Here is a 26,488-nt window from a genome sequence, read left to right as displayed (position 1 = left end):
CTTGTATAATTTGTATATAGCACATCTGTACTTACATTATATTGTCTATTGTGTATTGTCTTTCACATATTTATTCTAATCACTTGTTTATTTGTCTGCTGTTTGTGTCTTTTCATATATTCATTCTAATCACTTGTTTATTTTTGTTGTCTGTCTTGTCACTTGTGATCCTGTCTGTGCACTAGAAGCTTCTGTCACCAAGACAAATTCCTTGTGTGTGTAAGCACACTTGGCAATAAAGCTCTTTCTGATTCTGATTCTGATTCTAATATATCTCCAAAGAACCCTAACATGTCATCTAAGCAAAGAGTAATTGCTGAATTTGTTAAGTTTTAAAGGGGTGTAGTCATTAATGCTTTGCACTGTATATATATATATATATATATATAAATATATATACATATATAATGTTATCAGACGTTTAATATTAGTCTGGTGAGTAAACTAAACAATTTGCTAGCCAATGGCCATTGCCAAGGTGTCTGTAGAGGGTTGATAATACTTACAATAATCTATTCTATTTAGTGTCCATTTCATTCATTTAACATATTTAATATTGTGGACATCAAAGTTATTTGGCATATTTGATTTTTTTTTTTTTTTGAGTAACACAAGAGTTTCCTTGGTAATTAGTTACTTTTATAACGATGTAACTGTTGTTGGTTGTATGCTGTTCTTCATTTTTTTTCCATGTTCGAGCAGCTGTGATGTCAACAATGTCTCGTAAGCAATCCTGTTGTTCTGTGTTTGGATGTAAGACTGAACATAAGAGTCCTCATTTTCTCCCAACATCTGAGCCACTGAGGACACAGAGGATTAATTTAATTTTTGAAGGTAATTTGCCTCAAAATCTACCTAAACTCGTTTATGTCTGCACAAATCATTTTACTCCAGCCTTCAACCAGGTTTTAAACATATTTGTGTTGGTGTGTCGTATAGCAAACATTATCAAAGTATTTGTTTGTATGTGTGTTGCTTATCTGTCACTGCAAATGTGCTGTGAAAACTCTACAAGTACATTAATGCATCAAATAACTATTCTGAGACATCCTGGTTTTCATCCTGAGTCTCTCCTTCATCTGTGTCTGACACCAGTTCATACATGTATGGACTAAACACCGGTTCTCTCGCTCTCTGTCATGTTGCTTCTACCAACTGGTTGTTGCTGTAGGTATGCAAAGCAAAGTATACGCTACACTGTCTTCTGAAGATGGGACAGGAATATGCAGCCCATTTGCATTTAAAGTGATACACACCAAAACAGCTCTTTTGTAGACAAAAACGACATTTTCCAGATTATATATAAATTATAATAATTATATCTGGGGTGTTTTAAACTGAAACTTCACAGAAACATTGACCTTGTCAAAGACTTTAACACACAGGAATGTGTAAAATGTGTTTTTAAGTCAAATCAGTTTTAAATCAGGTGGAAGGGAGGAAATTAGATTTCTGCATCTGCCACTCTGAAATTCTCACTGGTCAACAGATGCCTACATTTTCAGTTATATCCCTCCAGTAATGTCTCAGGGACTCATCTCCTACAGGAATTTGGGTCTGTCATAATCGGACGACCTGACGAAGCCTTCAGAGTTGTCGTTATTAACATCCTCTTCAGAAACCTCAGGTAGAACACCTACAGTGTCATCAAGGCTAGTGTTTGCTTGGGAAGTGGAGGGAGAACCATAATTAAAATTTTCCTTTCTCATTTGGGCTCTGTGTCCCTGAGATGTCATTTGAGAAATGGTGGTTTCCTCGGGTAGGAAAAGAAGGGTTGGAGAAGGAGATTGCCCAGGGATAAGGCTCTGCTGCATATGGAAAAGAGCAAACAGTTAGTCTCAGTGTTGCTGATGGTGCTACTAAAACTACTGAATCAACAGCAAGTCATCAGACACATCACAAATATAAATATAAAAAATAAATAAATAAATAAATAAAAACATTAAAGGAACAGTTCATCACTCCCACATCATTCCCACAGAGAAAAAAAGGACCAGTGCAAAGGCGAATAAATAACTTTTTGTTGTTGTTTGCTTAAATATGCTTATAACAAAATTATTAAACTATTAATATTCTAAAACATAAAGTGAAAGAACTGAAAGATACATACCAAACCTTGAGTAATTTTGGAGACTGTGGACCATTTCCTCCAGAGCAGCCTTATAACGCCCATGATAATGAAGAGCACAATGGTCCCTCCGCCTAGCAAAGCTGCGATTAATCCTGTTTTGTCTACAGAAAAGTCAAGAACATTTCAATTAAGTGTCTAGTATTCACAAAACTGACTTTGAGGTAAAGATGAAAATCAGAAAAAAAATTGTGAATTAAAAATCTGTAACATTTATCTAGCTTTAGCCACTGATTGGATTGATCTGCTGCAACAGGCTTGTTAAAATATATCATGGGACTGCATTGTCCACCACTTTGCCAAAACAGTGTAGTTTAGGAATCACATTACTTCCATGTGTGGCTTCTGGATGGGACACGGTAGACCTCACTGGCCGTTCGCACGCCGTGATTGATACCATCACTCAGGCTAGAGCCCCTCTATGAGCCAGGCCTACGCCTTGAAGTGAGGTCTGTTCGTTGATTGATGTTCCTATTGTCGAGAGGACCACCAGAGATGCTCGGTTGGAGTGGTGCTCTCCTTCCTTCAGGAAAAGTTGGAGCGGAGGCTGTCCCCCTCCACTTTAAAGGTTTACGTTGTGGCCATTGCGGCTGATCACGACGCAGTGGAAGGAGTGTCCCTTGGGAAGCATCACCTGATCGTCAGGTTCCTGAGAGGTGCTAGGAGGTTAAATCCCCCTCGTCCGCACCTCATCCCCTCTTGGGACCTCTCTGTGGTCCTCTTAGGTCTACGGAAAGCTCCCTTTGAGCCGTTTGTATCAGTTGAGCTGAAATATCTGTCTTTAAAGACTTTGCTCCTGATCGCGCTAACTTCTATCAAGAAGGTGGGGGACCTGCATGCATTCTCAGTCAACGAAACGTGCCTTGAGTTCGGTCCAGCTGATTCTCATGTGACCTTGAGACCCCGGCCTGGTTGTGTGCCCAAGGTTCCCACCACTCCCTTCAGGGATCAGGTGGCCCCCCCGGAGGAGGCAGACCCGGCCTTGGCATTTCTGTGTCCTGTTAGTGCATTGCGCACTTACGTGGACCGCACCCGGAGCTTTAGACACTCCGAGCAGCTCTTTGTTTGTTTTGGAGGTCAGCAGAAGGTGAATGCTGTCTCCAAGCAGAGGTTGGCTCATTGGGTGGTAGATGCCATCACCCTGGTGTACCAGTGCTTGCTGCACCATTCCTTACGGATCCATGCGCCTTTTTCCCAGTTGTTCCCTTAGCTGAACTCTGGGTCCTCCTTGCCCCCACAGTTCAGATTAAGACGGAGTAGTCTGGACTGTGCCCAGTAGGGGCTTCCTTCACCCCTTCTGGGTGTGGCATCATGTCTCAGTTCCACGGATTCTTCCATGTTTCCCCTACTATGTCTTCCAGTCTTCTTCTACGTGACTTAGATTCTCATCATCGTGCTCCGCCCCCCCCAACGGTTGCTTCAGATGCCTGGCATCCCTGGTGGGCCCATTATCCGGCATACAGGGCGTTGGGAAGGTTATGTGTTGAGCTTCATTTGTCCTGACACGCTTGCCTGTCAGCATTTGTATCTCAATCACGTAACGCAGTTCAGGATTGTGGCATTTTCCAGAGGAGACCCCAGATATGTCAGTTATGATGTAACGTCGTAGAGTACGACTCAAGGGGAATGTCTCGGTTACATCTGTAACCCTTGTTCACTGAAGGAGGGAACGGAGACGTTATGTCCTCTTGCCACAATCCTGGACTGTGCTGGGGCGCTCTGTTTCAGCTCAACTCCTCAGCACAAATCTGAGTGAGTGGATGCACACCGTCATTTTATATACCCATATGTACGGGGGAGTGGCTTGGCATGCAAAATCCACTCTCCAATTTTCATTTCAGGGAACGAGAGTTACAGATGTAACCAAGACGTTACATACATAACCTGAGATGTTCTCTTTCGAGAAACTCGAACTGCATCCTCTAGAGGTCGCTATGGGGAATGGTTATACCCATGCTGCCATGCTGAGGGGAGTGCATGCCATCATAGAGGCGAGCACTAAGTACCAACTCCCTCAAGCTTTGGGAGTTGCCCCTGAGACATAGTGACTGCTGTCAGTGACATTATCCCCTTCGGCCAAAGCCTGAGCTGCATACCCAAAGACTTACCTGAAAGGGGTCAGAAAAACTGGATCCGGGCTAGAGCTTGAAGCTTGGAATCAGAAGATATTCCTTTAAGGGGATATGGCCAAGTGCCTAGGGTTTTGCCTAGATTTGGCCTGTCACCCAGGTGGCTACTGTGGGCTCTGCATATGTTCGGTCAGGAACCATACTACAGAACATAGGTAGCAACACCCTGCTCAAGGATCCGTAAGTAGAGTGGGGCCCAAGGTGACCGGGGACAGCCAACTCAGAGAATGGGCATGAGATTAAGTGTGAAACCCATATATAGAGAGTGCGCAGGAACAAGCACGTATATTAAAGTTACATACCACATTGTGGATTTAAGAAAAGTGCCCAAAGACTTGCGTGTGCATCCACCGTAAACATGGATTTAAGAAAGTGCCCAAAGGGTCGTGTGGGCACTTACCATGGAACAAATGGATTTTAGAAATACCTCTTATTAGAAATGGTGTGCTAGTAGATAACCCTCAGAATGAGGGGAGCACAAGGCTCCAAGGGGAAGGCAGTAAGGGTGAACCTCAGTTGCCCAGTTGGGGCAATGCTCAGAGCCATCGTCATGCCCAGCCAAAGAGGCCTTGGAATGAGATCTGATCACAGGAGATCAGATATTTCAGCAGAAACTAATCTATCAACTCAGTATGGCTGCATAGAGAGCAGCAGCGTCCCCAGCCCTTGGGCTGTGTTGTGGGTATTCTCTTGAGGGGGCATAAGCCACTACCAACCCAAGCAGACCTGTGCTTACTATTTCGATAGAAAGCATGGGCCCTGTTCTAGCAAGGCCCGCAGAACCTCAAGAACAAGGGCCTAGATTTGTAATCAATGAAATCACTCAGAAGGGTTCCCACAAAAACATCTTCCACTCACACATTGGTGAAAAATAGTGCGGTCAAGCCCATTCCTTGGAGGGGCAACTCACTAGATCACCAAGGACCTACCTAACAGAAAGAAAAACACAACAGACAGGTCCCAGAAATACAGCAGAAGAGGCTAGACACATGATACCAGGGTTGTACTCACCCAACGTGGTTCCCACGCATGACTCAGATAGGAGGTGAAAGCCAAAGCCTACATCCAGACCATCAATAAAGGTAGCTTTTATGAACATAAAAGTTGACCTAAAACATCACAGGTGTGCGCAGGAAAACGCCACCTAACCTCAGTCAGGTGGAGATGATGGTAGTTGCGGGGAATTTGAGAAGGGGAAGACAGGGGTGGATGGAAAACCCCCTGAGGAAAGCGAGTAGATGTTTAGGTTTTACTCTTTAAAATTCACCTGAGCCAGGGGGCTATGGTCGGAAAGATAACGTTCGTCAAGACGGCCCCGCGGTGCCACCTTTCTAGCCTGCTTCCATAGCAAGTCAAGCCTCACCATGGCGCGGCCCATAACCTCCAGCAGCTCATCGTATGTAGGGCAGAAGATTTGAGAGGGCTCAGCCTTGGCTTCTTTGCCCTCTGACATTTCCTGCTCTTCCTGGGTAGGACCCAATAGAGCACTAACTTCTGGATCAGATGACATCAGGGAAATAACATCATCGTCATTCAGCAGCTCATCCTTGCCCCTGGCTGACAAGCGCAAGAGGGAAAGTTCCTTTCTTAACTCATCGGTCAGATCCGCTTGCAAACCCCACAAGCTCATTCTCCTCTGAGCCTCAGCAGCAGTGGGTCCTGAACCACTGGGAGCAGCCCCTCCTTTCTCGAAAAGAGAGACAGACGAGAACAGAGAAAAATATTCTTACCAGAATGCACACTCCAGACAAAATGGTCAGTGAAGACGAAGAAGAGAATGTTGTGTTCTACCGGCATCCTTTTATACTGTGGTCACACCGGTAGTGACACACTGGCAGCGGCGAGTCGTGACGTAATAGGCCGGAAGTGACGTAATAGGCTGATGTTGGCCAACGTTGTTGTTTTTGTATGTAGGCTTCAGACACAGGTCATGGAGATGGTGTTCCCCCTAGCGACCTCTAGAGGACGCAGTTCGAGTTCCTTGAAAGGGAACCCCAGGATAACGTCTTAGCAACTAAAGGCCTTTCTCACATTGGTTAATGTTGAAATTCATGAGTCTATCATCAGGAGAACAATGAACAACCATGGTGTGCATAGCAGGGTTGCAAGGAGAAAGCAACAACTCTCCAAAAAAAACACTGCTGCCTGTCTGCAGTCTGATAAAGATCATGTGGACAAGTCAGAAGGCTTTTGGAGAAATGTTTTGTGGACGGATGAGACCAAAATATAATTTTTGGTTTAAATAAAAGTGTTATGTTTGGAGAAAGAAAAACACTGCATTCCCACATAAGAAAAACATGATCCCATCTGTGAAACATGGTGGTTGTAGTATCATGGTTTGGGCCAGTTTTGTTGCATCTGGGCCAGGACAACTTGCCATCATTGATGGAACAATAAATTCTGAACTATACCAGCAAATTCTAAAGGAAAATATCAGGACATCTGTCCATGAACTAAAAGAAAGTGATAATTATTAAAAAGATAAATATTTACCTGTCTCAGGTGTCTGCTGAGGGACACAAACATGTATGTAGGTATATAAAGGAATACCAGCAATCTTCCCTTCAAACTTCAACTCAATGCACTGTCCAGCTACGCTTTGGTTAAAGTGTATTTCTGAAATGCACAGGTCCTCATCTTCAAAACATGAGTATAAAACTTTTAGCTGTGGGAGGACAAAAGAACAAAGAACAATTCAATATGCTAACATGATTAATATTTAATGAAGAAATGGCGGAGCAATAAAGCTTTTCCAACCTCATCATGTGTGACTGTGTACATAAATATTTGTTTCAGAATGTCTTGCTGATGATGTAAGAAAGGGTGCTGAAAGGATGCTTTAATCACATCTTTGTGGACAGATGTATTTACAGCTGGAAAGTCCAAAGAGCCTGGAAAATGCAAAAGCCAATATTGCTATTGCTTTAAGTCAAAATAACAAGAAAAACAGAAACAAAAATCCAATAGACCAAAGCAAATGAATTCCAACACTAAAAATATGAAGTTTTGTAAAGTTGATTTTGGGTATTCTGGGTAAATGAATGCTGCACTAACAAACACATGATGCAGTGCTACAAACTACCTCATTTCTGTACATTTAGATCTACATTTTGCGCTTTAGAAAGCTTCATAGTTGTCCAGAAGTTATGGATGATAAAAATAAAGTTGTACTCTTGTAAACTAAAGTTGTGTCTCTCGCATAACCCCTTACACAAGTAATTGTCAATGTGGGCGTCTGTTTTTTTTTTTTTTTTGTAGTCTCTCATATTTTGTTGTTCTGCAGAATAACGATCAACAGCAAAATAGAGTGAGTTTCAGTGAAAACTAGGTGAATATTTAATTACTATAATAGTAATTTCCTGCTAGACATCAAAAGTTTTTTATAAACATGCATTTACACAAAATGACCACCAACCGCACTTTCAGTATGTGCTGAATAACCTGCAAATGTTATTTTTTTTAAAACAAGCCCTAAAAATGTTTGAGAAATAATAACAGTGTTAATATAATACCTTGCAGACACTGTAATAAAGAATAACACTGAATCCATACGATCAACTTACATTTATATTTATGTTTGTTCTCATCAAAAAAGTCTTTGCTGTAGGTGAATCTAATGGAGACGCTTTCCGATTTCTCTTGCCCATCATGTGCCGTCACAGACACAAAGTAATCATCACCCGCATCTCTGCTGTAGCTGCTGATATCAAGGTACATCTGAGAGGTGTCAACACTTTGGGAAACACTGGGGATAAATGGGAAAGGAAGATTAATCAATGACACATTTTCTGAAATTATATATTTTTTTCTTGGTTAGCTGCTTTTGACACACACATACCTCTCATAAGGTTTAATATTTACACTGAATTTCAGCTGTTCAGTTGGGTTACTGTAGTTCCAGTACAGCACATTTACAAAGTTGTGGCAGACAACACTGATGTTTGTTGGAGAGGGAACTGCAGGGAAAAAAAAAACAAAAAAAAAACAAATTAGTATTAGTCTATTTCAGTGGTTTTCAAACGGGTCCTGTGAGCACCCCCAACACTGCACGTTTTCTGTGTCTCCCTCTATCACACCTGATTGAACTCATCAGCTCATCATGCTCCAACAAGGTATTGTTAAAACAGATGTCATCTTCTTCAGAGACTTACACACCAACAGAGGCCGCTCCCACAATAGTTGATTGACATGAGCATTTTACCTCAGACCAGCTGTAACAGTCCGACTGCCATTGATTCGATGCTGGAGCAGGGATGTAAGTTAGACAAGAATATCTCCGATTGAGCGATTGAGGTGTTGTGTTGCTGGATGTAATAATGAACATAGTGGTCGTCATTTAGTCCCGACATCTGAGCCACTGAAGATGCAGTGGATTATGTTTGTTTGTGAAGGGAATGCGGCTCCCGGTCTACATATATCCGTATATGTTCGCGCGAATCATTCGTGATCCAGCTTCACTTACAGCAGAAGCGCGTATAAGGTTTTTTAATGAATCTTTGCAATCGCCTTTCCTAAAAATGTTCTAGTCAGCAAGTTTAGCGGCTAAACATGACTAAAGTAAGCAGGCTCGTCTCTCCACAGAGAGAAGAGAGGGGCAGGGTGAGCAGAGCTCATTTGCATTTAAAGGAACAATCCCTCAGAATGGGTTGATTTCTACAGAGCTGATTTTGGCAAGGTGAAAAGGGTGTTGTTTTACACAACCATTGAGAATTTTTAACCGAGGTATATTATAGACTTTTCATTAAGACCCTAAAGAATCATGCCAACTTGTGGAAAATGGGCATCTGATGACCCCTTTAACACGCAAAGATAACCAGCGTCCTCAGATTATTGTTGTTTCACATTTTCAGCACGTTAAAACATCACACTCTTACTTGATCTGGACGAACTGTGCATCATTAAATAAAGTCTCCAGCTTCAATATTTGACCACTGTTTATAATAATAACGTATGGCATTTTGAATAGCATAACAACAGGCATTCATATTCAGTCACGTCTGCTGCTTTTTATTTGTGTTCACATAGCTTCACTGAACAGCATCAGTAAGGGCTTATGGTCCAAAAGTGAACATATAGGAGAGTAATTGATATATTTACACGTTTACTTCTGGGAAGCTAATCACAAACAAAGGTGAACACTGTGGAGAAATGGGTACAATACTATTCAGCACCTTACTTCTGGGTGAATGTAACCACCCCAGCACTAAATGCCATTGAACCTCTGCCCATCATGGAGGATCTGGAGGCCGAACCATCATTAGAGGAACTCCTAAAGACAGTTGACTACCTTGCCAGGGGCAAAGCACCTGGGAGTAATGGTATCCCCCCAAACATCTTCAAGAGCTGCAGAAATTCATCTCTGCAGCCTCTCCATGATGTTCTCTGCCAGTGTTGAAGGAGCAGTACCTCGAGACATGAGAGATGCCAAGGTTGTCACCCTCTGTAAGAACAAGGGGGACAGAAGTGACTGCAACAACTACAGGTGCATCTCCCTCTTGAGCATTGCAGGCAAGCTTTACGCCTGCATTTTGCTAGAGCCTTTCTTAAAAGCTTGCAGAACATGTCCTCCCAGAGTCCCAGTGTGGCTTTCGCTCAGAACGGTCTACACTGTAAAAAACTATTTGTTGAGTCAACTTAAAATAATTTGTAACCTGGCTGCCTTAAAATTTTAAGTTCAGTCAACTCAAAAAAAGTTTATTCAACTTGAAATGTTAAATTATACTAAGTGACAACTTAGACATTTGAGTTGAATCAACATAAAATTTTAAGGCAGCTGGGTTACTTACCCATCTGTTAAGTTTAGCAAACACAGAAAAGTTGTTACTTAGTACAACTTAACATTGCAAGTTGACTAAACTTATTTTAATTGACTGAACTTAAAATTTTAAGGCAGCAGGGTAACAAATTATTTTAAGCTGACTCAACAAATTGTGTTTTTTATTTTTTACAGTATACTGTGGACATGACCTTCTCTCTCTGCCAGCTACAGGAATAATGCAGAGAGCAGCTGAAGCCAATTTGCATCATCTTGATCTCACCAATGCATTCAGCCTGGTCAGCAGGAATGGGTTGTTTAACATCCTTTTGAAACTTGGATGTCCCCCAAGGCTGGACAGCCTGATTAGATCAGTCCATATTGACTTGGACATGATCAACAACTTCAGTGCCTCATGGACAGATTTTCCCAGGCATGTAATGACTTCGGGACTAACCATTACCCTGCCAAAGACAAAAGTGCTAAGCCAAGATGTGGATACTCCTCCTGTCATTACCTTCAACAACCATGTACTTGATGCTGTCCACTAGTTTACATACCTTGGGTCCACCATAAGTGATGATCTGTCTCTTGACCCCGAGATCAACAAGCCCATTGGCAAGGCTGCAACAACCCTTGGCCGACTTGGCCACTTGTGTCTAAGGGAATACTAAGCTGTCAGCTTCTGCCAAAACAGCAGTGTATAACCCCTGCATGATCAGCACTCAACTGTATGGCAGCAAAACATGGACAAAATATACTAACCAAGAACAAAGGCTGAAAATCTTTCACTTGTGCTGCCTTTGCAACATCTTTAGCATAAAGTGGATCAACAAAGTACCCAACACCTGGGTCCTTGCACACGCTGGTCTGCCCACAAGAGTACCACAACATTGTGTGTGCATTCCTTTGCTTACAAACAAGGTGCAGTGCATATGGGCTCTACGTCAAAACAGTAGCTCCTGTGTCAGCAGCACCTCACACATGCGTTGTAATACTCTAATGAATGCACATCGAAGACTGACATGGAAGAGAAGAATTGTTGAATAAACATATTTTTGTTTTCTTTCCACACAAAAAGTATTCTTGTAGCTTCATAAAATTAAGGTTGAACAGCTGATGTCACGTGGACAATTTTAACAATGTCCTTATTACCTTTTCGGGCCTTGAACATGGTAGTACCGTTGCTGTTTATGCAGAGTCAGAAAGCTCTGAGATTTAATCAAAATTATCTTAATTTGTGTTCTGAAGATGAATGAAGGTCTTAATGGTTTGGAACAACATAAGGGAAAGTAATTAATGACAGAATATTCATTTTAGGGGGGAAATGCTGTATCGCTTTAAAATATGGTGTCATTTTAGCTAATACTTAGAAGAGTAATACATCCCTCAAAACCCGAAAAGAGTCTACTTTTATTTGTGTGCACTCACAATATCATCAAAATGTGCTATTGTAAAAAAAAAAATAAAATAAAATAAATAAATAAAAGTACACCTCCATGTACACTGACAAACACGATTTGTCACACTGATTTGCTGCTGTGATGTTTGATCAGTGACATTTTCACACCCACTCAGATCAGACCTAACTGTGGTTTTACTGTGACACAAGTGTGAAAATGAAATCAAAGGCTACATAGCCCATTCTGGAAATCATACTGTACTTTAAATAAACAACTCAAAACTTCCTGCTCCGTGTAGGTCCCCTGTCTCCGCCTCTAGCCTTCGAGTCCCAGATTCCACCTCAGTCCTCTAACCCATTGGCTCCGCCTTGGCTCCTTGCTCCCTCATCTCCACCGTGGCCCATCATCCTACTTGTTCCACTGGGATCCCTCATCCTTCTTGCTAATCGATCCTCCTTCATTACTTCACCACTCCTCCAGCTTTGCCTCATCCCTCCATCCCTCAGCTTCCACCGTTGTTGTCTCCACCATGGATTCCCCTTTCCCTGGTTTAACATCTGGCTCCTCCAGCTCCTAGCTTCCCCTTAGCTCTTCCCACCCTCTACTCTCCCATGAACATACCATGAGCGTATGTCCTATCTCATTATTTTGCTATGATCTAGTTTCTAGTTTGATTGTATTCAGTTCCCCTGGTGTTTGTTAATTGTCTCATTAGTTCCTTTTGTCTGATCTGTCTACTAATGAGTTTTCTGCCCTTGGTTGTCCTTTTTTTTTTTGTCAATTTATAGTGCTATAGTTTTGCAATTAAGGATCCAGTTTCCCATTCTTCCTCATCTTTGTGAGCTTTTATCAGCATGTTACATGACGACCTGCCTTTGGTTATTTATTACAAAATAACTTGTATAATGTTTAAACATAAATAAAACATACTTTATTGTACATAGTAACAATGTGAAAACCAACACTTACTCTACTAACGAAAAAATGATGATAAACAACACATGCAGACACTCATACATCAATTAGTGTGCTGATGTACCTCAAATGTTTATGAGGCAATGCGAATTTTGTAAATAATAATAATAATATTTAAATACTAAAATATTAACTTTATAACAGTACAGAGTAATTCAGGTTTATTGCCAAGTTATTTTGAGCAGTGGTTTTCTCACAGAACTGTATGAATTAGTATCTGTATCTGAGCTAATGATCTCACCAGCTCAGTTACATCATTCCCATTGTTTAATGGAAGTGGATGGCCTTCACCGACCCCTCCTGCCATAATTTGTGCTTCTGACTGATGAATCGTTCCTTGGGATTATGTATTTTATGTAACTACTATATCAGTATTTTTTTACAGAAGCACGTATTTTTGCGTATCACACAGAGCGCTGTTCTAGTGGTGACCTGCAGCAGGTGTTTGTCCTTGTGTGCCTTTACGCTGGTCATTGTTGCCTTTTTCATGGTTTTAAGAGTGTTATGAGATGTGCAAAAATTAAGTTATTTTATATGATAATTTTGTTTTGTTTTTTTGTCAGAGGAATTGTTTATCTTCCATGCAGTACTGTGAAGGAGCATTGGTGGATCTGGGGGGAAAGGCCAAAGGAGAGCCCATTTTGGGCAGAACCGAGAAGGAGAAAGCATGAAAGGAAAAGAGGTGTGCGCAAGCATTTCAATTGCAACTAAGGAACTGCTTGCCACTTCCATCAATATTTTAGCTAATATGCAATCTTTTAATAAACTGATTTTTACTATTAACTGTATTTTACTTCACATTTCTGCCATGTTATGTACATGTATTATATTGTAAACATATTGTAGAAACTTGTTTCTTTGTATCATAAAAAGCGCTATACAAATAAACATGAACTGAAATCAATTTAATTTCATAAACAAAGTGGATGAACTACAGGCAAGTGTCAGCTATCTCCAGGAGTATAAGAACACTTGTTTAATTTCATTGGCAGAAACTTGGCTTAACTCTCAGGACCTTGACTTGTCTCTGGAGATAAAATGGATTTGAAGCCCCACTTCATTTGGACAGAAATAAGACGTAACATGAAAGAGTGGTGTGGTGGCGGAGTTTGTCTTTATATAAATCAACTGCTGGTGTACCAACATTAATGTAAGGAAAAAAAAATTGTGTCTACCTGATATTGAGTGTTACGTGTTTAGTGCTGGACGGACGAGACGTGAAACGAGATACAATACAAACAAATAACAATTTAATATAAATCTTCGTAGGAACAGGCAGGAACAGAACAAGACATCCACACACTTCCAAATAACGTCAAGGACCGACAGTAAACTCAAAACACAAGCAGACTTATAAAGGGAGAGACTAATTACAAACACAGGTGTAGGGGATGACGGTAATTTGGGTTAAACCAAAACAGACAGATCGACGGGGGGAGACAATGGGAGAAACCAAAAGACATAAACAGACATAAATCTGACATTACGCCCCCCTCCGAATAGGCGCGTCTCGCGCCGTACAACATACAAGAAAAAAACAAAAAAAACAAGAGAGTAGGTGGGCGGTTCAGGAGGCCATGGCCGGACAGACAGTTCAAATAAACATAATATAGTCCAGGGGGGTGACGAAGGTGGAAGGAGCCAAGGAGGAAACAGGAGGGACCCGGAGCAGGAGAAGCAGAGGGAGACCCAGACCACAGCCATGATGACGACCCACGGTGGAGCCGACGGAGGGAGGAGCCATGGTGGAGGAAAGGCTGACGACTCCAGGGGGCTGACCGACAGAGGCGGAGCCGCTGGTGGAGGAGCCTGAGGCGGAGACGGAGAGCCAAAGATCCAGGGCGACACCGAGGATCCGGAGGGCCAAGGCGGAGCCCTAGGCTCTCGCGACCAAGGCGTAGGCGGAGACCCGGAGGTCCGCGGCGGAGCCGGAGCGACAGAGGATGGAGGCTGTGCCGGAGGGAGGGAGGAGTCCTTAGGAGCCGGTGGGACGGAGTGACGAGGCGCAGCCGGAGGAACAGAGTCCTGAGGTGACGGAGGGATGACGACCGACCAGGGCGGAGCCGAAAAGACGAGGGAGCCCGGTGGAGCTGGTGGACCGATGGGCGACGATGGAGACGAGGGCGCTGAGAGCCGTGGTAGAGCCGCAGGGTCGGAGGGCCGAGGCGGAGTTCTGGACTCTGAGGCTGGAGGCGGAGATGAGGGATCCTCCAGCCCTGACGCCGACGGAAGCTGGCAGACCCGCGGCGAGCCCACTGCACAGGTGGAAGACTGAGGGTGAGCAGAGGGGCTGTCAGGGGACAGCGGTGCGCAGACAGATGTTGACATAGGCAGAAGAGGGAGAGTGGGTGGGGATTCCATCCAGACAGGTATAACGTGACAGGTAGATATTTCCGTAAAGAAGTCTATTAAATCCCCAGAGTTATTTTCTAGAGCTTCTGTATAAAAGTCAATTAAATTCCCAGAGTCATTATCCAGCTCACCCCCAGCAGTGGTGCAGTGGGCAGGGCTCTCCATAGCCCTCACTTGCTCCATCTTGCACTCCCCCGTCGTGGTAGTTGTAGCCGGCTCTCGCACCTGATCGGACGTGTAAGGCTCTGGCTCTGTGGCGATCTTTGACTCTGTCGCTCGTGGCTCTGGCTCATCATCCACGGTGGGCTCGGGCTCAAACTCCGCGTGTCGGGGTGCTGGTTGGCTGGGCTCTGGGTCTTGAGTGGGGCTGGTGTCATCCTCCGCGGTCAACGAAGATCTACAGGACACCAGCACCCACTCGATGTAGTCGGCCAAGCTCTCTCGTGGACCCTCCCCGGACAGCTGCGCTTTCGTGGCGATGTTCAGTCCTGCACGGTAGAATGTGCAAAGGCTGCTGTCCGGGTAGCGTGTGAGTGGTACGAGGTAGACAAAGTCTCTAGTGTGGTCCACGAGAGAGCGATTCCCCTGCTCCAGGAGAAGGAGGACGACGGCGGGGTTATCCATAACGAAAAACAAAACACTCAGAAAATAAAGCAGGGAAACGCCGGGGAATTACTGTATCGGTCGGTCCTTCTGTTACGTGTTTAGTGCTGGACGGACGAGACGTGAAACGAGATACGATACAAACAAATAACAATTTAATATAAATCTTCGTAGGAACAGGCAGGAACAGAACGAGACATCCACACACTTCCAAATAACGTCAAGGACCGACAGTAAACTCAAAACACAAGCAGACTTATAAAGGGAGAGACTAATTACAAACACAGGTGTAGGGGATGGCGGTAATTTGGGTTAAACCAAAACAGACAGATCGACGGGGGGGGAGACAATGGGAGAAACCAAAAGACATAAACAGACATAAATGTGACATTGAGCTACTTTCTGTGTCAGTGTGGCTATTTTACCATCATGATAAAATGAAATCTATTGTTGGACCTCCCTTGGGATTTTCTGATCATAACAAAATGTATCTGTTACCTGTGTCTATAAGTCAGTGGTGCATAAAGAGCGAGTAAAGGAAAAAAAAGAGTCCAAGTTTCATTGACCTTACAAGGTTGCACAGACTGGACTGTTTTTGAAGAAGTTTTGAGCAATATTAATTAACTTTACTAAGACTGTGTTTGCATATATTTCCTTTTTTGTACTTATAATATTGTACCTTACAAGACATTTAAAAAAGAACAAGCCAAAAACGGGAAACTTTTCATCCGTTCTGCCTGTTTGTTTACACGACAACAGCATTTTGGGGACTGAAAATTCATAATTTTGGTTTAGTTAAGTTGTACGTAGTTATTTAACTATTGGAGGCTAAATAAATAGTACTAGCATAACCTCTGATCATTGTTTGAGCTTTAACTAAGTTGTTACATGGGTGACTGTAGAGGGCTAAAAAGAGCCACTGTTTAAAGAATGGTATGCATGGGAGACTTTTAAATAGCTAGTCATAACCTCTGACTAATGATCAGACGGGCGAGTTTGTGATTAGATAATAGTAAAAATTAGAAATGGACAAACAACTAATTTGTATGACAATCTAAATTTCGAAGTCATAATAAAGTCGGATTAGAATTTAATTTAAATTAAATAACTTTGTGTACCGAAAAGTATCCTTGGCCACCATTGGATACCTTCCTTGGACCAGTTGTGTAGACCTTAAGTTTTGTGATTTGTGCCAATAATTTCTGTAACAAATTGCTCATTGTTAATGTTACTGCAGGTTAACTAATGAGGCCTTATTGTAAAGTGTTACCTTATTGTTCTTTAATCGGTTTGAAACATTTTTTTTTAATTATACATTTTTGTGTATTGCTTTATTGTATGTAAATGTTCAGGATAGGGTTGCACCAGCTGTTTGTAAGTTCTTGCTTAAACTGGAACATAAAGTCCACACTAGAGGTTTAGTAACTAGCTAGTTTGTAACTGAATGTGTACATTAAACGTTGCGCCACTTGTTCTTAAAGGAGAAGTCCACTTCCAGAACAACAATTCACAAATAATTTACTCACCCCCTTGTCATCCAAAATGTGCATGTCTTTCTGTCTTCAGTCATAAAGAATTTATGGTTTTTAAGGAAAACATTTCAGGATTTTTCTCCATATAATGGACTTGATTGGTGCCCTGATATTGAACTTCCAAAATGTAGTTTAAATGCAGCTTCAAAGGGCTCTAAATGATCCCAGCGGAGGAAGAAGGGTCTTATCTAGCAAAACCATTGGTCATTTTTTTCAGAAAAATAAAAATTTGTGTACTTCTTAAGCACAAAAGCTCATTTAGCACAGGCTCTGGGATGCGTGTTGTAACGCCACGCCAGCAGAGGGAGCCCTCACCCATTGACGGCCTTTTGCTGCTCCCTCTGCTGCTTCTCTGGTAACTTCCTGTTTGGCAGCCATAAAAGGCAGGCCATGCCAAACAGGAAGCTGCGAAGTATTGTTTTGCCTAGCAGACTCTACCAAGCGTTGTTTATCTGGTTTGTTATTGCTACGGTTTTTTGTTCTTTTGTCATAGTTTAGTCTTTGTTTTCTGTCATAATTTTGCCCTGTTCCTTGCCATTGTTTTGCCCTGTTTGATAGCCTTGTTTATTTGATACTTTGGATTGCTCTCCCTGGTTTTTGACTTTCTGCCTGCTTGAAGGATTACGCCATTGCTCTGTCTTCGTTGCCACTGTCTGTTTGGATATTGACCCTGCCTGTATTAACCACAATCTGTTTGAATAAAGCCTGCACGTGGATTTTACACGCTTCCTACGAGTCCTGCCTGTTACAGAATACTTCGCCTCCCAAAAATCCAGCGGCTTTTGGAATCACGATCGCAGGTATGAACCAGGCAACTTCTCGTCTCCTCTGCCTTCGTCAAGATAACCGAGCAATAGAGGAGTATGTAGAGGATTTTTGTGGACTGTGTCATTTAGTCGAGTTTAATGATATTGCTCTGAAGGACCTTTTCCGTTATGGGTTAGATGAACCCATTCGCTCAAGGTTACCTGGAGGTAAGATACACTGGACCCTTGAAACCTACATTGATTATGCACTTTGTCTGAGCGGCTCACCTCTTACCGATGGGATCGCAGAGGAGGGACCCTGCAATCCCACAGTAGGCCCCACACCACAACCAGTTCACGTCACACCTGCCAAGCCAAAGCCTGCTCAAGTAATGTCTGGAATTATTCAAATAACGTCAGAGCCCTATCATGCCATGCCTGCCAAGCCAAAGTCTACTCAAGTCATGTCCACCACGCCAAAGCCAGTTCATGCCATGCCTGCCAAGTCAAAGTTTGCTCAAGTCACATCCACCAAGCCAAGGTCTGCTAATATCACATCTGCCGCTCCAGGGCCTGCTCACGCCATGCCTGCCGCTCCAGGGCCTGCTCACGCCATGCCTGTCCGTCCAGAGTCTGCACCTGTCATGGCCGCCCTCCTACAACCAGCTCACAAGATGGCTGCTATCTCCAAGCCAGTCCACAAGATGGCCGCCATCCCAGAGCTCGTCCACAAGATGGCCGCCATCCCAGAGCCGGTCCACAAGATGGCCGCCATCCCAGAGCCGGTCCACAAGATGGCCGCCATCCCAGAGCCAGTCCACAAGATGGCCGCCATCCCAGAGCCAGTTCACAAGATGGCCGCCATCCCCAAGCCTGTTCACAAGATGGCCGCTGTCTCCAAGCCACGCCACAAGATGGCCGCCATCCCAGAACCCGCAGTCAGCTCTCGGACGCCGCCTATGGTCATGATGGCCCACGTGCTGGACTCACCCCTAATAGCTGTATGGGCAGCTAAAATGGCGCTCCATCACGTCACGGCTGCTACTCCAGGGTCAAGTCAAGCAACAGAGTCAAGTCAAGCAACAGAGTCAAGTCAAGCCAAAGCTGCTGTTCTCCATGAGTCAAGCCAAGACACAGCTGTTCCCCACGACTCAAGTCACGTTACAGCTGTTGTTCCTGAGTCAAGTCACGTTACAGCTGTTGTTCCTGAGTCAAGCCATGTTGTTCCTGAGTCAAGCCATGTTGTTCCTAAGTCAAGTCACGTTACAGCTGTTGTTCCTGAGTCAAGCCATGTTGTTCCTGAGTCAAGCCATGTTGTTCCTAAGTCAAGTCACGTTACAGCTGTTGTTCCTGAGTCAAGTCAAGTTACAGCTGGGTTGTCTATGTTATGTCAAACCACAGCTGATTTCCATGAACCAAGCCAAGTTACAGCAGATCTTCACGAGTCAAGTCAAATTGCTGCTGTCTTCCCTGAGCCAAGCCAAGACACAGTTGATCTTCATGAGCCAAGTCAAGTTACAGCAGATTTTCATGAGCCAAGTCAAGTTGCCACTGTTATTCCCGAACCAAGTCAAGCCACAGCTGACCTTCATGAACCAAGTCAAGCTACAGCTGACCTTCATGAGCCAAGTCAAGCCACAGCTGACCTTCATGAGCCAAGTCAAGCCACGGCAGGCCTCCCTGAGTCAAGCCAAGTCACGGCAGGCCTCCCTGAGTCAAGCCAAGTCACAGCAGGCCTCCCTGAGTCAAGTCAGGCCACGGCAGACCTCCCTGAGTCAAGTCAAGTCACGACAGCCCCCCATCCGTCCAAAGCCACCTCACATCTCTGCTGATCCTCTAAAGCCTCCTCACGTATCAGCTGAAACCCCAGAGCCCGCGCTCCCAAGCCACGCAGAGCCCGCGCTCCCAAGCCATGCAGAGCCCACACTCCCAAGCCACAAGTCCACAGCATCCACACCATCAAGGCCAACAGACATCCCACTATCTACTGTGCTGCCGGTAATGGCCGTTGCCATTTTCAGTGTGTGGGCTGCACACTGTGCTCCAGAGGCCTCGTCTGTCCATGAATTTGCTCCAGAGGCCTCGTCTATCCATGAGTCTGCCCCAGAGGCCTCATCTGACCACAAGTCTGCTCCTGAGGCTTCATCTGTCCACAAGTTCGCGCCCATACCTCCTGAGGTGTCAGCTCACGCTGTAGATCCTCCAAAGGAGGTGGCGTCTATTTATGAACTCACTGCCATGTCTGCCCAAGAATCTGCGCCCATGCCTCCAGAGGTGTCAGCACCTACTGTAGATCCTCCTATGGGGGCGGCGTCCTGGTTTTTGACTTTCTGCTTGCTTGAAGGATTACGCCATTGCTCTGTCTTCGTTGCCACTGTCTGTTTGGATATTGACCCTGCCTGTATTAACCACGATCTGTTTGAATAAAGCCTGCACTTGGATTTTACACACTTCCTACGAGTCCTGCCTGTTACATGTGTTCATGAAGCTACGAATCACGTCTAAGTTCATTGTCTGTTTACTCCGGGTCAAAAAGGTAGAATATGGCAAAAAACTTTATCTTATTTTCTCCTACAACTTCAGAATCATCCTACATCGTTGTACCTTTTTGTTTGTAAACAGTGTTTGACTTACTTGCACTTTCTTAGTCTTTGCGCGTTCGCTTTGTAAACACTGGGTCTGTAGTTCCACATGACGTTTCGACCTTTCTTCCTCGGCTTTAAACTACATTTTGGAAGTTCAAAATTGGGGCATCAATGAAGTCCATTATATGGAAAAAAATCCTGAAATGTTTTCCTCAAAAACCATAATTTCTTTACGACTGAAGACAGAAAGACATGAACATCTTGGATGACAAGGGGGTGAGTAAATTATTTGTAAATTGTTGTTCTGGAAGTGGACTTCTCATTTAAGGCAGAACTTAGCACGTAGGTCATAACATCACCATAAGGTAATGCGTAGTAAACGACATACATTTTAACTACCCATTCAGAAGCCTTCAAATTGGTAAACCAGAAATAGCCTGAACTGTGCGTGAACAAAGATTACAGGATAACATTAAAGTTTTAACTGAAATTATCTTAATAGCCTACACATGGAAGAGAAAAGGAACAGGAAGTTAATTTAAGAAGAAAAAAAATCAATCCTTGAAAGCAAACAAACAAAATAAATGTAAAAGGCTGTGAGCAGAGGGAGATAAAGGAAGTGAGGATGAAGTGGAGCAACTTTGAGACACAAGCAATTGATCAGAGCCTGACCTGTGTTCAACCCTTATACCAGAAATCATCAGGGACAACTCACCCACCATCTGTGGAATCACTGGAGTTGAAAATAGAAGTGGCTCAAAGTAGGCTATTTATAACTTTCAGTTTTATTCTTATTGAGGTAAATTTGACTTTTCTGACTTGCAGTTGCGAGAGAAAAACATCAGAGACGATTAAATGCACAGTGAATTACAGCATAAAGTGTGCTACTCAGGCTCCCTCTAGTGGTACGCAGAGGAATCACTAAATTAAATATAAATTAATGTTAAAACAATACATTTTAATTTAATCTTTATTTGAGTACATTTTTTAACAGAACAGTACAGTACAGTTTTTATTTAATGTTTAGGTACAACACATTTTAATTCAATCATTATTTACGTTTTTTTATTTACCTGTATGTAAACACAGTTCAATGTTAATGTTCAAACTGTATTTACAATGTTAAAGTGACTGACAACAATTATTCTTATTAGGAATAAATCTGCCTCGCTTTTGTACTCTGCAGAGCTGTAGCTGAATAGTTACGGCTACTACGCTACTGCATTTTAATGTTGGTCATCTTGGTGGTACTTGGAGAGCCAAATATTTTCTTAGGTGGTACTTGGTATAAAACGTTTGAGAACCACTGTTGTAAAGTTTAAAAAAAAAATGCATTCTTGTTTATCCACCAGCAGGCATTATTGCATCAAGTTAGCCAACACCAGTAACAGAAACTTGCTCTGAAAACACCGTACTGCCAGCGTCAGAAGGAGATCTGCCTGTCCTTCGTGCACATCATCCAGGGAGCTCACAAGACAAAGAACTGCCACCTTTAGTCGAAAATGCAAAGAAAAGGAAGCGTACAAATGACCTGGATGAGGACATAAACTATAACTCCTGTAAGCTTCTTACACTTGAATATGCAAAAGTAGAAGAGGAGATCCTGAAAATAAAAAGTGGATGCAAAAAAATAGACCTAGAAAATGTGAAATTAAACCTAGAGGTCGTTAAATTACAAAAGGATTTAAAGCTTCTTGGCTACACCTTCAGCATTGTTGAGATGTAGGTGTCGTATTGGGTCATTCCAGCTGGGATCATCAAATGGTCCCACCTGACCCCCTCAGATTTGTCTGAAAAAAATCTATGTGATGGGTAATATCCCCAATAGATGATATACAAAATTTCAGATCTCTACTGTGCATACTTTTTTTACAAAAAATCTGTAAAAAAAAGTTTGTTTTTCACCCCGTTTTGGCATCACTGTCTGAGTGACCATGTTCAGACTGAAATATCTCCAGAACTAGTTGTGCCAGGTCCATGAAATTTTCTGGGCTAAGAGTCCTAGTCCAGAACTGCAAGATGTACAACTCACAGCATTGTTACTGAATTTACACCTGAATGCTGGCCCTCTACTTTTCTTTGAAACTATTACTTTAAGGGTTTTCAGATGTCCATAGAAACCTCAATTTTCAATGTATAAGCATCAAACTTGGTAAATGGTCTGATATGTACCATGTCTTTCACATCCTTTGATATCAGACAATAGAGTCTGATGGATGTTGTGATATTAAGGTCCAAAAATGGAAAAGACTCATTTACACCAATGTTCAGAGCAATATTTCCCATGAATGACACCAGGTGTGAACATGAAACTTTTTTTTTTTGAAAGAGCATGTTCTTATTGATAAAATATAAAAAAAATTGGGATGGGGTTTTGCCTCATTTTTCTGTAATAATTTTTAAAAAAATCATTGTTGTGTGACATTCACAACTACTGTAGTACCAGCTATTTTGAACTCATATGCCTAAATTAATGCTATAATGCAGCATTCCATTGTGCTCGGGACTCGGGGAAATCCGACCTCCACCTCGGGAAAGTGCAATGGAACGGCCACTTAAGTTGGGGTTCCGAAACACACACTCGGGCCAGTTCAGTCCAGACCGAGTCGGTTGGAATTATCCATAGGCATCCATATTTTTGCCAACTGTTACAATGGAACGCATTTAGGACGGACATCGGGAGAACTAACTCGGATTCACCGACTACCGACATTCAATGGAATGCAACATAAGTACCTAATCTTGATGTTCCATCCAATCCAGTGAATAATACATCCATTTTCATTGAGAAAGCAGGGCAATATTGATTAGAAATAATAATATTCAGGTGGTATGAGATCTAGCATCAATTAATCAATCAGTCAATCAGTCAACAATGATCAATTTTGAGGTCAGTCGAGTATCAGGAACACCAGGATTCCATGTCAACTTTGAGGTTGACCCAGTTGAACAAGGCCTTCACATCACAGATATGGCCCCAGGACAATATGTTACTTGTGTGTATGACCGACAATGGTGGGTTGGTATCATCAGAGACGTCTCTGACACAGAGCAAGACATTCAAGTGCTTTTTTTGTATCCCCATGGCCCAGCTAGAGGCTACTTTTGGCCAAAAAGGGAAGATGTCTGTTGGGTGCCTCTCCAGCACATCATAATGAAAATTGATGTGCCAGTTACTTCCACTGGACGATGCTATGTCATAAAATAAAATGAAACTGTGGATTCAGACACTTTCATGAACAACTTCCAGTAACTGTTATGTCACACATTTATTTGTGTTGGTGGTATACATTATTAAAGTGACTCATGTCTGGAAGTACGTTTTTTGTATTTTGTATTTTTTGTATAAGTGGAACATTAATAAATTCTGTTGAAATGCCCATGCCAAGTTGAATAGCAAAAGTGAACAATAGGATCAGTGATGAAACTCTGAGTTTTAAAAAAATCATTACAGAAAAATGAGGCAAAACCCCATCCTATTTTTTTTAGATTTTATCAATAACAATATGCTCTTTCAAAAAAACAAGTTTCATGTTCACACCTGGTGTCATTCATGGGAAATATTGCTCTGAACATTGGTGTAAATGAGTTTTTTCCATTTTTGGACCTTAATATCTCAACATCCATCAGACTCTATTGTCTGATATCAAAGGATGTGAAAGACATGGTACATATCAGACCATTTACCAAGTTTGATGCTTATACATTGAAAATTGAGGTTTCTATGGACATCTGAAAACCCTTAAAGTAATAGTTTCAAAGAAAAGTAGAGGGCCAGCATTCAGGTGTAAATTCAGTAACAATGCTGTGAGTTGTAATTCATGCAGTTCTGGACTAGGACTCTTAGCCCAGAAAATTTCATGGACCTGGCACAACTAGTTCTGGAGATATTTCAGTCTGAACATGGTCACTCAGACCGTGACACCAAAACGGGGTAAAAAGCTTTTTTACAGATTTTTTGTGAAAAAAGTACGCACAGTAGAGATTTTGTATATGATCTATTGGGCATATTACCCATCACATGGATTTTTTTCAGACAAATCTGAGGAGGTCAGGTGGGGAACTTTTCCAAAATTTGATGATTCCAGCTGGAATGACCCTATTGACAGATTCATTTTCTGGTTCTATGTTAAAGTGGTAAAAGTTTGCCATTTTTGAGACTACTGTTCATTATTAAATGCAATTGCTGTTCGTAACACAATATTTACACTAACTTTTTGTTATTCTTCTATTTAATATAGTTTATGTTGTATGCTTAATGTATTTATCTGTTGTACAGACACCACAAAATAAATCTGACAAGGAAAGACAAGATACATTCCAAAAAATCCTAATTTTTAGTTTCAGCAGAATAGATGTTTTTTTCTCTCTCTCAAGAATTCATAAATATAAAAATTTTAAGTAATTGAATGCACAGCTGACAGTAGATTTTAGATATTCACAAGTGAGATTAGTAGTAGAAAGAAAATCTATAATAAATGAAATTTAAAGTTTAATTGAAGTAATCTATGAAGAATAATGGGAAAAAAAAAGAAAAAAGATTAGTTATTGTAAATAATGTATATGTATTGGAGAGGTCCACCCAGACACCCCAACCACACCCTAACCCTACCCCTTACCCTATCGCTAAACATAACTCCACCTATTTAGTTCCAGGTGGAGCTGGACCTCCAGAGAGGGGGAGCTGGAGGTCGTTTGGCTCTGAAGTGAGCACTACTTGATGCAAATATTGACATATTATATAAAAAGGACAGTTAGCCTATGCGTTTTGTACAGTTTAAGAGAAACGATTCTGGGTAATGAAACCCAGACGCGTTTCTGGATCTTGAACCTCCTCAATCTCTTCACTTCCCAGATCATTAACTGGCAGCTTCCACAGCATGGCCAAATTATGCACAACAATGCATGCTCCTGTCACCCTTGCTGCTCTCTCTGGCTCCATTGCAATTCCTAATGGGGACTGATTCATTATCCTGTCTGAACAGATAAACAAACTATCAAACAAATAGCTGCTGTCACATAGGCCTACCCCTGTGAAGACATGACCACCTCCTTTTTAAAACACCAATACCTCTTTCCACTGTTACTTGTGTCTTGGTATGTGCAAAATTGAATTGACTTGGGTGTTTATTTATTTTTTATTTAATTGTTTATTTATGAATAACATTACAGATGCTCCACATACAGGCTTCTAGCCTATGGCTAATTTGCAGTTAGTGCACATCTCTTAAAAAATAAATACAATAAATATTCTTTAAATAAGTGGTTTTACACAACGAAATGTGAACTGGTTGAATTTTAATGAACTGAAGTATGCTAATTTTATATTGACTGAACTAAAAGTCTAGACGATACAATTCCTATGATTCCAATTCCTATCGATAAAAATTTTTAAAAGCCTGTATTAATATAATATCATTTTCTCTATAGAGATAACTTTAAGATTTAGGTAATTCCCAGGTAGGGAAACAGGCACACGCTTATTTCCAGGAATTAATCTCCACAAAAGCAGCGATTTTAGAACAATATAGATTGCTATTTATTTTAATATTACGTGAACGCATGCTTTACATCTCATGGACGCTCACAATCGGACAGACAAACAGATACGATAATGTGGCACCGTTAGCACGAGAAGCTTCAGCAAAATGATACTCACCATAACCACAGACTGGAAGCAGTAACGCGTAAAACACACCAAACTGGACTACATGATTCTTCGCCATTTTCATTGTCATTTCCAAAACGTCGCAGGGCGATTTCAGACGAGTTGCCTATACTCAAACAGCGTTTCCTGAATCGGCTCTGAGATCTTGACTCTAGGTGTACTCACTTTGACAGGGCTGCTAAATATTCCACCACACACTGCAATAACGCGACGGGTTGGTGCTTTAATGCAGCGTCTCCAAACCTTTTATCAGTCACAGCATGACACTACTGCTATACAGGCCCTGCTTAAAGAAATATTTACCTTAAGTACTTCTTTGAGTGTGAAAAAAAAAAAAAAAACTTAATTAATAAAGTCAGACTATTATAATTTACAACAAATGGTATAAAAAGGTATAAAAAGTATAATAATATATAAATAATAATAAATAATAACAACTTAAAATAATAAGTGAACATTCAATAAAATAAGAACAAACACACAAATTCAAGCACAGATATACAACAGAACAAAGTTACAAACAAAGTAAGGTCTAACAGTAATATTCAGGGGGAGCACGGGGCACAAATGCAGGGTTAGTTGTGGTTTAAATTTTTTAACACATGCTAGAAT

General features: G+C 42.0%; 1 protein-coding gene across 1 annotated transcript; it reads right to left on the bottom strand.

The window, feature by feature from the left end:
• Positions 1-369: 369 nt before the first annotated feature.
• Positions 370-26,151, bottom strand: LOC127174799 (interferon gamma receptor 1-like). Its single transcript, XM_051125385.1, has 7 exons — positions 25,868-26,151; positions 8,096-8,213; positions 7,821-8,002; positions 7,015-7,148; positions 6,751-6,922; positions 2,111-2,232; positions 370-1,808 (listed from the first exon to the last, which is right to left on the bottom strand). The coding sequence occupies exons 1-7, from the start codon at positions 25,944-25,946 to the stop codon at positions 1,542-1,544; spliced, it is 1,074 nt and encodes a 357-aa protein (XP_050981342.1). The 5' UTR covers positions 25,947-26,151; the 3' UTR covers positions 370-1,541.
• Between the last annotated feature and the right edge of the window lie 337 nt (positions 26,152-26,488).

This window comes from Labeo rohita, chromosome 13 (assembly GCF_022985175.1).
Source record: "Labeo rohita strain BAU-BD-2019 chromosome 13, IGBB_LRoh.1.0, whole genome shotgun sequence".
Lineage (NCBI taxonomy): Eukaryota > Metazoa > Chordata > Actinopteri > Cypriniformes > Cyprinidae > Labeo > Labeo rohita.
The sequence above is the reverse complement of the archived record's forward strand: the minus strand, read 5'-3'. Positions and strand labels throughout refer to the sequence as shown.

Coding starts and splice junctions, on each gene's coding strand:
- LOC127174799 (XM_051125385.1), bottom strand. CDS start 25,946: ATGACAATGAAAATGGCGAAGAATCATGTAGTCCAGTTTGGTGTGTTT. Junction 8,003..8,095: donor AATATTAAACCTTATGAGAG/GTATGTGTGTGT, acceptor ATTTATCCCCAG/TGTTTCCCAAAGTGTTGACA. Junction 2,233..6,750: donor TCAGCAGACACCTGAGACAG/GTAAATATTTAT, acceptor ACTTTTCTGTAG/ACAAAACAGGATTAATCGCA.